Genomic DNA, 15291 nt, shown 5'->3' on the forward strand with positions numbered 1-15291 from the left:
CCAGCCCATGGTGGGTGGTCCTGGGTTCTATAAGAAAGCAGGCTGAGCAAGCCACGAGGAGCAAGTCAGTAAGCAGCTCCCCTCCATGGCCTCTGCATCCGCTCCTGCCTCCAGGTTCTTTCTCAGTTCCTGCCTTCTGGGTTCCTGAGTTCCGACTTCCTTCACCGGTGGACTATGGTGTGTAAGTGTAAGCCAAATAGACATTTCCTCCCCAACTTGCTTTTGGTTGTGGTGTTTCCTGGCAGCCAATAGTCACCCTAACTAAGATACCTAGCGTCAGGAGATTATTAGAAAATGTCGCTGCTGCTGCAGAGGGAACCTCCTCCACTTTGGTGTCTGGTGTCGGTTTAGTCTTCGTTTGCCCTCTGTGGTAGAGATGACTAACCCCGAGATTCTAAAAAGAAACAAAACCTCACGTCTTAGGTCTCGTCTCCCCTTCCCCACTTCCTACGAGGCTGCAGCATCAGAATTCTCATTCTCCGGCTCTTCAGTTGTTCCATTTCACAGACAAGGTGGGCGACTGAGGACCGGATCAACAGTCAGGGCTGGTCGCCCAAGGCTTCCATTCCAAATAGGGTCATGTCCCTCGCGTTTTCTAAGGGCAGCCAGGAAGAGCCCGGAAGATAAGAGTATCTTGAGACCCAGAACTTGGGAAAGTTGACAGAGAAAAGGTAAGATCCAGACCAGCACCGCCCAGCAACCGCCAGCCTGGGTAGGAGGACGGTACTGACCCGGGACAAGCCCTGCAGCCCGGCTCGCTCCGAACCCGGTCATTAGAGAAGCGGCTCTGCATGACGTCACTCCGCGGGCGCTCCAATCCCACGTGGGAGGAGCAGTTGCTCCCGCCCCTCTGGGTGGGACGCCCCGCCCCGCCCTCCCTACGGCCAATCACAGACGGCCTTTTGGTTTCTTGCCTCCTCCTTTTCCCGCCACCCAGCCCGCCCACCCGGACCCGCTGGTCCAATCACCGAGGTCCTGCCACCCCAAGCCCTCCAGCTTCCCCGGTCTGCGCGGCGCGAACCAACCCCAGCGGGCAGGGGCGTGGCGTGGCCGGCGGGCCCCGGGAGCACTATATATCCCGGGTGGGGAGGAGGCTGGACCAGACCCGGAGCGGCAGGCCGAGTCCTCCCGGAGGCTGCCCCATGGAGCGCTCCCCTGACGAAGAGGACGCCGGGCCCGCGGGGCAGCCCCCGGCCGCCGCCGCCGACCCCGCGGGGGACCCGGGCTCCGGGGCCCCACCTGCTGGCCCGGGCGCAGCGAGCGAGGCCCTGGCGGTGCTGAGTTCCTTCGGGCGGCGCTTGTTGGTGCTGGTGCCCGTGTACCTGGCGGGGGCAGCGGGTCTCAGCGTGGGTTTCGTGCTCTTCGGCCTCGCGCTCTACCTGGGCTGGCGCCGGGTCCGCGACGGGAAGGAGCGCAGCCTGCGGGCAGCGCGGCAGCTGCTGGATGACGAGGAGCGGATCACGGCGAGGACGCTGTACATGAGCGACCGGGAGTTACCTGCCTGGGTGAGCTGCCGCTTCAGCCCGTGGTGCAGTCAGGGGAGCTCTCCCTAGTCCTTCAGCTCGGGCTCTCCCTGCCCGTGGGGTCAGCTCCCCGGACCCGGGACCCGGGGGGCCCCCAGACTCTGCCCCGTCCGGTCCCGTTAGCGCTGGCTTGCCCGGGGCGCGCCTCTCCTGGACCGCCCGCCCACACTCTCCGCCCACCCTTGCCGCAGAGCGGATGCTTCCACGGAATCGGGACTTCTCCCTCAGTCGGCTCCGGCTCCCGCGGTCCATCCCAGCGGCCGCTGCCGGCCCCGGCCCCCTCCCGGCCGGGGAACGAGCGTGTGGAACGCGCCCCGTCCCCGACTCCTGGGGCCGCTCGCGCCTCGGCCACGCCGCCTCTGGGGATCCCTCCGCCCCACCCCCGTGGCCGCCCAGAGGTTCCCTCGCCTCTGCGAGCTCTTTCAAGGCTTTCTATCGACTTCAGGGCAGGAGGGTGTCCCCGTTTCCTGCCGCGTTCCTAGGGGCCCGCCCGGACCCACCCAGCCCCGCCAGCATTGTTCGGCACCTGGAAATGACCCACCGCAGTCGCCTTCTGGTCTCGGGGCAGCCGGGCTGCAGGGCAGCTGCTGGGCCAAGGGAGGGGGGCTGCTGGGAAGAGGGTGGTGAGGCTGCTGTGGTTCCCGCTGCGCGCTCTATTCGCACCCTGGGCGGCCCCACCCTTTTCCGGACTGTGGGCAGCCTTCGCCTGCCGCCGGCTCAGCTGACCCAGGCCCCCTCGACTGCACCCCGGCTCCCGGGCTGAAACAGATGCCTCTCTCTGGCCTTGCTAAAGCTGAGCTCCTCCTGGTACCCTCCCTGCCCTTCCCAGGAGAGGTGCCAGTTAGGTAGAGAGCGGCAGACACGGTTACACTTACCATGCATGCCCTGGAGAGAAAACGGAAGAGATGGTTCTGTCTACCCCATGCAGCAACTGTTACCCCTACTCCTTCTCAGGGGGATTAACCCTCTCCCACCCCCCCCCCCATGCGGAGCACAGGTGTCCTTTCTCATAAAAGGAGTCACCCAGGAAGAGAGAGAAAGGGAGCGAGGAGAGAGAGAGACAGACCGGCCGGCCGGCCTCTGCGGAGGCTGTCGCAGGCTTTAGCGCACCCGCGCACCAGGCCTAAGTAGCTCCTCCAGCCCCTCCCTAAGTTATCAAAGGGTCGGTTTCTTGTTCACCTCCCTACACAAGAGCCCACGCCCACTCCCAGGGGATCGAGGGAGGCTGGACAAAGGAACCAGGACTTCCTCGTGTCCCAGGATTCCCTTGAGCTCCGATTTGACAGGATCGCCTCCCGAAAGAATGTGCCCTTCTCTTAAGACTCCTCCCCCTCCTTTGCCCCAGAAGCTGCCATTTCCCATCTCTTCGCTATCTGAAGCATCTACAGATGCAGTCCTGCATCCTACCAGCTTCCCCTTGCTAAAGAAGCCGGTGTGCCCAAGTTCTAAGGACAGAAGTCTCCTGCCGCCAGGGTTGTGTGCTTAAATCTGTATTAAAACCATTTTTCTTACTGGGCGTGGTGGCATATTTAATCCCAGCACTTGGGAGGCAGAGGCAGGTGGATCTCTGTGAGCTGGAGGCCATCCTGGTCTATATAGAGAGTTCCAGGACAGCCAGGGCTTCATCATGAGACCCTGTCTACAGACAAAAGAAAACAACTTTGTGCTGTCTTTCTTTTTTTTTTTTTTAAATAAGATACATAGCCTCATATAGCCCAGGCTAGGTTTGAACTCCAATCCTCCTGCCTCTACCTTCCAAGTGTTGGGAATATAGGTTTGTGTTCCTGTGCCCAGCCAAAACCTCCTCTTAACAAACTCAAATTTTGCTTCAAGAGGAAGGAAGAGGAAAAAAAGAGGGAGGGAAGAAACCCCAGCCCAGCCAGCCCCTGGGTGTGAGGAGTCCCTGCCAGAGGGACATGCTCCATCTCCTCCGTGCGCACCCCACTGGCCGCTTAGGAAGCATGTAGAGCGAGCATGCTTATCCCTGACTCTGCCGGTCCTTGCTTCCAGGTCAGCTTCCCAGATGTGGAAAAGGCTGAATGGCTGAACAAGGTGAGGACTGTCTTGGTTTTGATTCTCCCCAAGTTGAGACCTTCCCACACTTCAGAGCCTAGTCCCCAAAGCTGCCCATGGGGCTGACGGCCCCAGAGGTGGCCTCAGAGTCCTGATCCTCGCAGCTCAGCATCATTCTTCAGAAAACAGCGATGTGCTGTCATGCCCAGGTAGAACTCGCCTTTAGACCGGTGGTTCTCAACCTTGCTAACGCTGCGACCCTTTAGTACAGCTCCTCATGCTGTGCTGACCCCCAACCCTGAAATTACTTTCCTTGCTACTTCATAACTGTATTTTTGCTACCGTTATGAATGGTAACGTAAACAGCTGTGCTTTCTGAGGGTCTTAGGAACCCCAGGGGTCGTGACCCACAGGTTGAGAACCACTGCTTTGGCGGGAAAGCAGGCTCTCCTCTGATCGTCCCCTTCCCTCCCAGATTGTGGCCCAGGTGTGGCCCTTCCTCGGCCAGTACATGGAGAAGCTCCTGGCTGAAACGGTGGCGCCAGCTGTCCGGGGCGCCAACCCGCATCTGCAAACATTCACGTTCACGCGAGTGGAGCTGGGTGAAAAGGTAGGCCTGGGAGGAAATGGGTAAGGGTCGGGAGCACCCCAAGGGCGGAGATGTTCCTCTTTCCTCCTGCCTCTTCTGAGATCTCCTCTCTCTTTAGCCCGTACGCATCATCGGAGTCAAGGTTCACCCTAGTCAGAGAAAAGATCAGATTCTCTTGGACTTGAACGTCAGGTAACTCGCCCCATCCCCACTCGCTGTGGGTGGGTCGGGTCCGTCCTGCGCCCCGCTCTCCTGCGCCCCGCTCTCCTGCGCCCCGCTCTCCTGCGCCCCGCTCTCCTGCGCCCCGCTCTCCTGCGCGCCGCTCTCCGCTGAAGCCTAGCACTGACCTTTGCTCTCTTCCTCGCTGCCTCCCAGCTATGTAGGTGATGTGCAGATCGACGTGGAAGTGAAGAAGTATTTCTGCAAAGCAGGACTCAAGGGCATGCAGGTGGGCGGATGTCAGGGGCCCCATCGCAGAGTCTGCCCTGAGTTTCATGGGCTCCGGGAAGAGCCACCAAGGCTGGGGAAGTGGGGGAGGACACAGGGGAAGACTTTGGTCTCCTTGCTCTTCTCTAGCTACACGGAGTCTTGCGGGTGATTCTCGAGCCGCTCACCGGGGACCTTCCTATCGTGGGGGCCGTGTCGATGTTCTTTATCAAACGCCCGGTAAGAGAGACGGGAGGTGGGCTGGTGGGGGTCGGGAGAGGCGGGGGGACAGGAGGTAGCTGTGGGGGTGGGAGGTGGGAGGCAGGCTGGTGGGGGTACAGGAGGTAGCTGTGGGCATTGAGGAGACTGTACGCCCTAGGATCCGTCCTGACTCTTCTGTCCTTGTCTTCCAGACGCTGGACATCAACTGGACAGGGATGACCAATCTGCTGGACATCCCAGGACTTAGGTATTCGGCCCCTTTATCCCAGCCGGGGCTGAGGGGTTCAGGGATGCAAAGCAGTGAAGCCTGACCTCACTGCAGACCTCACTGCAGTTGGGGAGGTTGGACGTAAACTCCAGGGAAGTTTCAGAACCGGACTTTTAATTTTCTTCCGTGGAGGAACGTGCACTTTGGTAGGGAATGGAGACCCTCGAGCAGGGGGAAAAAGAGCAAGCAAGGCTGGTGAGACCGCGCAGTGGGCAAAGGCGTTTGCTGCCAAGCCTGCTGGGTGCCAGATGGTTGTCCTCTGACCTCCACACGTAACCCTGTGGCACGCATGAGCACATGCGTGTGAAACAAATGTAATTGGAAAAAAGAAAAAAAGCTACTTCCTAAACTAATCGTGGTGGCATACACCTGTAATCAGTGCCAGCATGGGCTACATAACAAATCCTGACCCAGCCAGGGACATACAGGAAGACTTAAAAGATCGTAATCTCTCTCTGCAGTAGGAGACACAGCTGAGGTGTGTGTGGGGGGCTAGAACGTGAGGTCTTTTTTTTTCTACCCCCCTGTCAGCTCTCTCTCTGATACCATGATCATGGACTCCATCGCCGCTTTCCTTGTGTTACCCAATCGACTGTTGGTGCCCCTGGTACCCGACCTTCAGGATGTGGCCCAGCTACGTTCCCCGCTACCCCGGGGCATTATTCGGATTCACCTCCTGGCCGCCCGAGGGCTGAGTTCCAAGGACAAGTACGTGAAAGGCCTGATTGAGGGCAAATCCGACCCCTACGCACTTGTCCGCGTGGGCACCCAGACATTCTGCAGCCGCGTCATAGATGAGGACCTCAACCCTCACTGGGGAGAGACGTATGAGGTAGGAAGCTGAGGAGCGGGGATGGGTGGCGGCGGTGGCAGAAGCTGCTGCCTGGACGGCCCTCACAGCTGCAGCCCGTGAGACCTTAGTCCACTCTGCTCTCCAGGTGATAGTGCACGAGGTCCCGGGACAGGAGATCGAGGTGGAGGTGTTTGACAAAGATCCGGATAAAGATGATTTTCTGGGAAGGTGAGGCTGCCAATTTTAGATTCTATTTTTTTTTTTTTTTTGGTTTTTCGAGACAGGGTTTCTCTGTGTAGCTTTGCGCCTTTCCTGGAACTCACTTGGTAGCCCAGGCTGGCCTCGAACTCACAGAGATCCGCCTGGCTCTGCCTCCCGAGTGCTGGGGTTAAAGGCGTGCGCCACCACCGCCCGGCACACACAGAATTCTTAAACGTAAATAAAAAAGGATTCTCTGGTTATTCCTGGATGGTGAGTGGGAGGATCCTGAGCTGCTACTACTTATCATTCTCCTTTTCTCCTCACTGCCCTGTCTCCTCCCCTCCCACCCCCACCCCTTTCCAGAATGAAATTGGATGTGGGGAAGGTATTGCAGGCTGGCGTCCTGGATGATGTAAGTTTGTGGGAGTGACCTCACCCTGCGGGCAGCTGAGAGCTGCCGCCTTGGTGGAGGATGGCTGGGTTGGTATCTGATCCCTACGTCTCACTCTCTTCAACTCCCTGCAGTGGTACCCGCTACAGGGTGGGCAAGGCCACGTTCATCTGAGGCTAGAATGGCTAGCCCTTTTGAGAGACGCAGAAAAACTGGACCAGGTAAGCTGCCTAGGAGGCAGGAGGCAGGCAGGGGTGAGGTGTGGGGGTCAGGAGGACGCGGTCTGACCACTGGTACCTCCCCCCAGGTTCTGCAGTGGAATCGGGGCATCACTTCCCGACCCGACCCCCCTTCAGCTGCTATCCTGGTTGTCTACTTGGATCGGGCCCAGGACCTTCCTGTGAGTTTGGCTTTTAGAGTGACGACCAGAGCCTTGGGGAAAGAGAGGGTGCCCACTCCTCGGCTGAGGACGCAGAGGCCCCCGCCTGCGAAGGGGTAGCACGGAGGGTCTAAGGAGGGGTCAGGTCTGCCTTGAGGAAGGGAGTCTGCTGGCCCCACCTTCCTCCATCAAACCCGACACCCAACACTCCAAGGATGGCGTCTAAATTCTCCCCCCCACACACACCCAACACTCCAAGGATGGCGTCTAAATTCTCCCCCCCCCCACCCAACACTCCAAGGATGGTGTCTAAATTCTCCCCACACACACACAACACTCCAAGGATGGTGTCTAAATTCTCCCCCCCCAACACTCCAAGGATGGCGTCTAAATTCTCCCCCCCCCCGCAGCTGAAGAAGGGGAACAAGGAACCCAATCCCATGGTGCAACTGTCAGTTCAAGATGTGACCCACGAGAGCAAGGTAAGGCCCTGGCTCCTCTTCAGGGGCTCACACTGCAAGGTGCTGGGTACCTGTCCTTAACTTATCATCGCCTCAGGCGGCCTACGGCACCAACTGCCCGGTATGGGAGGAAGCTTTCCGGTTTTTCCTGCAAGACCCTCGAAGCCAGGAGCTTGATGTGCAGGTGAGGGCTGCCTTACCCTGTCTCCCCCGGGTTTATTGGTACATTTTGTTCCTGAGATCTGGTGTGTGTGTGTGTGTGTGTGTGTGTGTGTGTGCGTGCGTCCGTGTGCGTGTGTGTAAGATGCTGGGGATTAACTCAGGGCCCCATTTGTTCTAGACATCAGATTAGGGTTTTTGTTTTGTTTTGAGACAAGGTCTCTCAGCCTAGCTCTGCTTGTGACAGAGATCCACCTGCTTCTTCCTCCCAAGTGCTGGGATTAAAGGCGTGCGCCACCACGTCCAGTTTTGTTTTTTGATGGGGTCTCACTGTGTAGACCAGGCTGGCCTCAAACTCAGAAATCCACCTGCCTCTCTGCCTTAGTGCCTAAAGGTGTGTGCTACCACACCAGGCCTAGAATTCATTTTTGTGATTGGTAACTCTGTACTTGAAATGAGTAATTTTTATGGTGTGCAGATTGTGTCCCAGTAAACATTGTGAACATTTTAAAGGTCACAGAAAAGTCATGAAAGCCAGTATCACAGCTTCCTTGCTCACTGGTCAGTTTCATAGAGCAAACACAGAGGTGCTGACTCTACAGCCTTCGGGGATGGTCAGAGAAGACATGGGGGGGTGCTAGAGCAGGTCGGATTTGGAGACTGGGGTAGCAAAGCCCTGGCTCTGGGTGAAGATATACAGCCTGGTGACTGGAGCTCAGTCCCCAGAATATATATAAAGGTAGGAAGAGAACCAACTCCACAAAACTGCCCTCCGACCTGTACACGTGTGGACACATTCCATGTAAGCCATGCATTCACACACAAGGAACAGTTTTTGTTTTGTTTTGTTTTCAAACATTTGTCGAGTTTGTGAAGGAACTAAGATTTCAACTGGATCTTATATTTTTGGTTGTGAGCCGAGCCTTTTTAACGGCTGAGCCATCCCTCCAGCCTGCAACTGGATCTAAAGGAGAGATAAGTAGGGTTGAACTAGGCAGGAGGGAATGAGAAGCTCCTTGGCGGACAGAACAAGGAAAGGTAGGACAGTGGTGTTGATAAAGACGATGAACAGACGCCCCGAGTGAGACAAAGGGTTTCTGACTGTCTGGAGGGGAAAGGGTCCTGTTACAGCTTCCTCAGGCCACCTTTGCCTCACCCCTCCTGTGTGCTAGGTGAAGGACGACTCCAGGGCCCTGACTTTAGGGGCGCTAACTCTCCCGCTGGCTCGCCTGCTGACTGCCTCTGAACTCACCCTGGACCAGTGGTTCCAGCTCAGCAGCTCAGGCCCAAACTCCAGGCTCTACATGAAACTGGTCATGCGGGTATGGCGGTGGCGCTGGGTGCTGGGGAGGCCTGTGGATCCCTTGGGCACACGGGGGGGGGGGGGGGGGGACGGGACGACGGGGACGGGGGACATTCAGATCAAAGGCCTAGCCTCACGTTGACCTGACTGGAGGAAGGAGAGAGAGGAGCCCAGTCAAGGCAAGGGAGCCGGATCCCTGGAGCCCCTGCGCTGTCCCCCAGCCTGCCCAGTGATCGTCTGCAATCACACTGCCTTTCACAGATCTTATACTTGGACTCGTCGGAGATCTGCTTCCCCACTGTCCCTGGTGCCCAGGACCTGGACAGGGACAGCCTCCAGGCGGGCAGCAGTGTGGATCGCCCTCCCCGGCCCTGCCACACAACTCCTAACAGCCACTTTGGGACTGAGGTAGAGAAGGTCCTGCTTGCCCACACTGCGCCGAGCCTGTGCCAGGGCTGGTTCTGAGGCCTTGCCCCATGTGTCCCTCCTGCAGAACGTCCTTCGGATCCATGTGTTGGAGGCTCAGGACCTAATTGCCAAAGACCGTTTCTTGGGGGGATTGGTGAAGGGCAAATCAGACCCCTACGTCAAGCTGAAGTTGGCAGGGAGAAGCTTCCGGACCCATGTTGTTCGGGAAGACCTCAATCCCCGATGGAATGAGGTTTTTGAGGTCAGAACGGGGTTGGCCCGGACGCCTCTGTCTGCCCCCCAGTGCTACCAGTCCTCTGTGGTCAGGGGATGGGGGGTGGGCAGTCACTTGAAGAGGAAGAGAGAAATCCCATTATCTGCACCGTTTTCTCCCACTAGGTGATTGTCACATCGATTCCAGGCCAAGAGCTTGAGATCGAGGTCTTTGATAAGGACCTGGACAAGGATGACTTTTTGGGCAGGTGAGAGGAGGGAGCTCAGGTGGACCGATAATGCTGGGCCCCACAGGCTGTGGTATTGACCATCAGCCCCTTGTCTGTTCTCCACAGGTATAAAGTGAGTCTCACCACGGTCCTCAACAGTGGCTTCCTCGATGAGGTGAGCATGAGGTGAGACCCACGCCCCCTTTTCCTCATGCCCATCCTCTCATCCTCAAGACTCTCCCTGCCTGCCTCTGCAGTGGCTGACCCTGGAGGACGTCCCATCTGGCCGCCTGCACTTGCGCCTGGAGCGGCTGACCCCCAGACCTACGGCTGCTGAGTTAGAAGAGGTGAGGAGGACGTCGGAGACGGGTTGGGGCGGGGTGAGGTCGTCTGTCAGCCCCCTCCAAGGCCCGCCTTGTGTCCCCAGGTGCTGCAGGTCAACAGTCTGATCCAGACTCAGAAGAGCTCAGAGCTGGCGGCAGCCCTGCTCTCCGTCTACCTGGAGCGGGCGGAGGACCTGCCGGTACGAGCAGCTCCTCGGCCCCATAGCTCGTGGCCCTTGTGGCCCCTCTTCAGGCTCCCTTGGGTGTGATTGCGCCTTTTTTAGATTTGGGAGAGTAAGCGGTCCCGCTGGAGGATGGTGCTGGGATGGGATTATCCAGAGCCGTGAGGGTGGGGGCTGTGGTTTAATCTGTACGTTCACAACTGATACTGTCCTTCCAGCTCCGAAAAGGCACCAAGCCTCCCAGCCCTTACGCCACCCTCACTGTGGGAGAGACGTCCCATAAGACCAAGGTAGGAGAGAATGCTTTGTAATGGGGATCCTTCCCTGCCCAGAACCGGAGGGGAGAGGCCAGAAGACTGAGTACCCACCACTGATCGTAACTCTCATCTCCGACAGACTGTTTCCCAAACATCAGCCCCTATCTGGGAGGAGAGTGCTTCCTTTCTCATCAGGAAGCCACATGCTGAGAGCCTGGAGCTTCAGGTACTGTGAATTCAGTGCACAGGTACTGCAGACTCTGACCACAGACCCTGCGGAAGCCCTTGATGGCAAACACCTGTGATCACTTGGGAATCTAAAGCAGGAGGATTGCCCTGAGTTCAAAGCCAGTCTGGGCTAGAAAGACCCTGTTTCAAAACAAAACAAAAAGGGGGGGGGAGTGGGAGAGGAAGGAAGGAAGGACAGCTTGCGTCCTTAGCTCGGGGGTCATCTGTTACAGAGAACACTTACAGAAGTGTAACTGAGTATAAAGGTGAGGGGAGAGAAGGCGGGGGTCCCACCAGATGAGGTGGAACAGTGAGAAAAGCATCCTTGGGAGACTTCTGAACTTGAGGGAAGATAGGCTTTACCCACCCAGACTGGAGAGAGGTCAGTGACGGCTCTCTGCCCCCTCACTGGGCAGCTTACACACACCTGCACTACAGTTCCACAGGATCCGATGCTTCTGATGGTCCCTGAAGGCACCTGTACACATCGTATGCATCCACTCTCACACACACAGATACACACATAAAACAGGAATGCCTGCAGGGTGAGGGGGGGAAAATGGAAGAGAGCCAGGCTGTATGTGGCACATGTCTTTAATCCCAGCACTCGGGAGGCAGAGGCAGGAGGATCTCTGAGTTTAAGGCCAGCCTGGTCTACAGCGTGAGTTCCAGGACAGCCAGGACTACACAGAGAGACCCTGTCTGGAGAAACAAAACCAGTAGGGAGACAAATAAAAGCTCTCCTCACCTTTTATGACAGGCAGTGGATACTACACTATCTGTAAAGTTAGTGCCTAAGGGGACGGGCGAGGCGCCTCGGCATGTAAGAGCTTACGCACGCGAGCCTGACAACCAGAGTTTGATCTCGGGAACCTACTCCTAAAAGTGGTCCTCTGACCTCTGCACTCAAGTATCATGACATTCAAGCACTTGTACACACACTAATAATATTAAACATTTAAAAAATCAGGAACCACAAAGATACAGGCATAGACTAGTTAGAATTGTAGTGGGACAAAGGAGACATTTTGGATTGTGTGTCTGGGTGCTGTGTGCACACCGTGTGCACACCCGGTGCCGGGGGAAGCCAGAGGAGTCTGAGTGCCGGTGATCAAATTTAGCCCCTGAACAAGACGATTTTAAAAGTTACACATCGGGGTTGGGGATTCAGCTCAGTGGTAGAGCGCTTGCCTAGCAAGTGCAAGGCCCTGGGTTCGGTCCTCAGCTCCGGAAAATAAAGTTACACATGAAGCGTGGTGGTGCTGGTGCACGCCTTTAATCCCAGCACTCCGGATCGCTGAGTTTGAGACCAGCCTGGTCTACATAGCAAGTTCCAGGACACACAGGATGACCCAGAGAAATCTTGTCTTGAACACCCCTCCCCCCCAAAAAAAAGGTTACATGTGAAATATAAAAACATGATAGGCAGGAATCCTTCCCTTCTTGGAGACGTGGAGCCCAAGCTGGCCTCAAACCCGGTTTGTAGCTTAGGATGACCCTCAATTCCTGGCCCTCCTCTCTCCACCTCCGGCGTGCTGGGATGACAGTTTTATGTGGAGCTGGGGACTGAACCCAGAGCTTCCAGCATGTTAGGCAAGCACTCTGAGCCACATCCCCAGGCCTTCATTATTTTTTTTCCTTTTGAGACTATGTAGCCCTGGCTGGCCTCAAACTCAGAGATCTACCTGCTTCTGCCTCCCGAGGGCTGAGATTAAAGGTGTGCGCCACCACGCCTGGCGACTTACTTTGTTTTTGCCGTTTTTTTTCCCACTCTGCTGGTACTACTGGTAAACCTGTGAGAGCTTATGAAGCAGAAGGTAGAGACTAAGGAAGGAAAAGCTAGGCATGGTGGCACACCCCCGTAATCCCAGCACCGAGTGTCTGAAGGCAGCCTGGATGAGGCTGTGTCCAGGGGGGTGGGGCCAGCAGCTGTAAGGTATTCTGTTCCTCCCTAAGGGGACTCTCACCCAAACCACCCCAGTGTTTGGCTCATGAATGCCAAGCTTCAACAGTTTATCAGTGCGTCTGCCCCACAGGTTCGGGGTGAAGGGACCGGCACCCTGGGCTCCGTATCCCTGCCTCTGTCTGAGCTCCTCCAGGCAGACCGACTCTGCGTGGACAGCTGGTTTGCGCTCAGTAACGGTCAGGGCCAGGTGCTGATGAGAGCGCAGCTCGGGGTGAGTGAGTACCCCGGGGCGGGGCAGGCGGCTCAGGGCTGAACCCCGAAGGGGTGGGAGCAGAGGTCGTGTCCTAGTGAGGAGTCGCCCCGCTCACAGCTCTCCTGCCCCCAGATCCTGGTGTCCCAGCACTCCGGAGTGGAAGCCCACAGCCACAGCCACAGCTCCTCTTCCCTCGGTGAGGACCCCGAGGCCCCAGGGGCACCCGCTCACGCCACCTCCCCGGTCGTGGAGGTCAGGCACCGCCTCCCGCATGGTGACAGGTGAGACTGGGACGCAGTGGGGTGCAGGCAGGGGTACGAAGTCTGGCTCCCGGGTCTCCTAGATGCCGCCCTCTCCGTCTTCCCACAGCCCCTCGGAGGCTCCTGTTGGGCCTCTGGGCCAGGTGAGACTGACAGTGTGGTACCACGGCGACGAGCAAAAGCTGGTCAGCATCGTCCACGGCTGCCGGTGAGCGCCTGCGCCCCCGCCCGCCTGCGCCCCCGCCCGCCTGCGCCCCCGCCCGCCCGCCTGCGCCCCTGCCCGCCTGCGCCCCTGCCCGCCCGCCTGCCCGGTCCCCCCACCCTTCGCCTTGGCTGCTCCAGTGCTCACACACCCCCCTCTGTTGCAGCGCCCTTCGACAAAGTGGCCGCGATCTCCCGGACCCCTATGTGTCGCTGCTGCTGCTGCCGGACAAGAACCGAGGCACCAAGAGGAAGACCTCTCAGAAGAAGAGGACCCTCAACCCCGACTTCAATGAACGGTCAGTGAGCGAACGGGCCTTCGCGTGGAGAGGCGGGCGGCGTCGGCTGGGCTCTGACATCAGTGCCTTTCCAGGTTTGAGTGGGAGCTGCCGCTCGACGGGTCTCTCCGGCGAAAGCTCGATGTTTCTGTGAAGTCCAACTCCTCCTTCATGTCGAGAGAGCGCGAGCTGCTGGGGAAGGTAGGCAGGAATTAAAGCTGCTGGGGCCGCCACCGCTGCCCGTTCAGGAGGGGACAGCCGGGGTGCCACCTGGGAAGCGGCCCTCTCCTCTCTACTGCGGTTTGAGGCCATGTGACAATGGACATGCCCTTTGGGAATATCAAAGTGACCTCTTGCCCCCTGCCATCCTCTCACCCAGGTGCAGCTGGATCTGGCTGAGATCGACCTCTCCCAGGGTGCAGCCCAGTGGTGAGTGTCCTGGAGGAAGGGGGTGGGAGTGGGCAGGGGCTGGTTAGGTGCAGTGGAGAAATCCCAATCACAGGGAGAAAAGAGATGTCGTGAAAGCTGAGAACCACTGATTCCGTTAAGCACAGAAGCCCCAGGCCTGTCTTTTACTTATGAGAGAAGACCACTGGGCCTCATGGCTGTGGCCCCAGCCTGTGGGGAGCTGGAGAACTGAGTTCCAGCCAGCCTGGACAGACAGATGTGAGTCTTCCTTCTGCCTGAGCTCTGTCCTTGTCCCCCAGGTATGACCTGATGGACGACAGAGACAAGGGCGCTTCCTAGGGGCTGGAGACGACAGCCTGACGTGTCTTCTTGCACCGCCCCTTGCCTCCGTGTGGTGAGCCTACAGCTCCAGGGCTGAGCCCCAGCCCTTTTGCCTTCTGGGCCCGCATCAGGGTCTTTGCCTGACCAAAGAGGATGTCTCTAACCCCTCACTGCACGGCCTTTATCCTTTGGGCTCCTAGGGCAGGGACCTACGCTGGCTCTTTCCTGTTCTGCCTGCACCTCGTCCTCTCCCCCAACTCCTCAGGGCCTCACGCACCTGTGCCTGGCCACCGGCGGCACTGGCAGTGGTATGAGCTCATGCCAAATACAGCTTTTGGAAAGCTCTTTTTTTTTTTTTTACATAACCAAAAAACAGAAAAACAGTGCTTCACAAAGTTGCACGTCATTCTTGCCCAGGGCCATGCTCGTCTCTTAGAGCAATATAAGTTAGTCTGTGCTGCCGAGTTGAGCATACCGTCTTTTGTATCTGCCATGAGCACCAGGAAGAATACACGTGGGTGTGAAGGTAGACAGGCTTACCTCTTGGACTGCATGTAGAAAATGTACGGCTTCACCCCTGCCTTACTCAATCCACTCTTGAAAATATCCATGCGATGATGGCTACATGTCTGGCTCACTTGGTGTGGAGTGGGAACACTTAGGTCCTATCCACCTCCAGTCATTAGAGTTGGTCTTGAAGCCCCACATGGTAGCACTCAGATGGGCAGAAAGGACTCCGGACCAAGCGCAGAGGTTGAAAGCTCCGTCTAATCTGTTACTGGGTTCTGTACCACCTGTCAATCCACTATATATTCTATTAAACATCAAGCTCAAACCAACTGTGGCCCTTTCCCTTCAAGGTTGGAACTCCAACCTGTCCGTCACGTCTCTCCAACTGTCAAAAGCCTCCATTCAATTTGAAAAGGTCTGTTTACTTAGTTGAGACCTGTGAGACTGCAGTAACCAGGAGACTTGGGCCCACTGAGATGGCAAAGGCTCCTGTGTGAGGTGTCAGGGGAGATTGGCACTCATCTACCGACCACCACCATCCCTAACCGCCGAGTCCCACCACGGCACAGGGCTCCTAGTGTCAAG

General features: G+C 57.5%; 1 protein-coding gene across 1 annotated transcript; it reads left to right on the top strand.

The window, feature by feature from the left end:
- Positions 1-1098: 1098 nt before the first annotated feature.
- Positions 1099-15035, top strand: Esyt1 (extended synaptotagmin 1). The gene is made up of 30 exons (XM_028855444.2): positions 1099-1505; positions 3534-3575; positions 4012-4146; positions 4244-4317; positions 4501-4573; positions 4702-4791; positions 4965-5020; positions 5573-5873; positions 5980-6062; positions 6399-6447; positions 6561-6647; positions 6734-6826; positions 7216-7287; positions 7364-7450; positions 8598-8747; positions 8990-9136; positions 9222-9398; positions 9536-9618; positions 9706-9754; positions 9837-9926; positions 10007-10102; positions 10303-10374; positions 10481-10567; positions 12606-12746; positions 12861-13009; positions 13098-13196; positions 13357-13488; positions 13563-13668; positions 13847-13896; positions 14175-15035. The coding sequence occupies exons 1-30, from the start codon at positions 1143-1145 to the stop codon at positions 14212-14214; spliced, it is 3273 nt and encodes a 1090-aa protein (XP_028711277.1). The 5' UTR covers positions 1099-1142; the 3' UTR covers positions 14215-15035.
- Positions 15036-15291: the final 256 nt, after the last annotated feature.

The sequence above is a fragment of the Peromyscus leucopus genome, chromosome 18 (genome assembly GCF_004664715.2).
Source record: "Peromyscus leucopus breed LL Stock chromosome 18, UCI_PerLeu_2.1, whole genome shotgun sequence".
Classification (NCBI taxonomy): domain Eukaryota; kingdom Metazoa; phylum Chordata; class Mammalia; order Rodentia; family Cricetidae; genus Peromyscus; species Peromyscus leucopus.

What these genes read in the sequence shown, in the direction of transcription:
- Esyt1 (XM_028855444.2), top strand. Translation starts at nt 1,143, where the DNA reads ATGGAGCGCTCCCCTGACGAAGAGGACGCCGGGCCCGCGGGGCAGCCC. An exon ending in GCCAGGAGCTTGATGTGCAG is followed by an intron (nt 7,451 to 8,597) that starts GTGAGGGCTGCC and finishes CCTGTGTGCTAG; the next exon opens with GTGAAGGACGACTCCAGGGC. An exon ending in TGATGAGAGCGCAGCTCGGG is followed by an intron (nt 12,747 to 12,860) that starts GTGAGTGAGTAC and finishes TCCTGCCCCCAG; the next exon opens with ATCCTGGTGTCCCAGCACTC.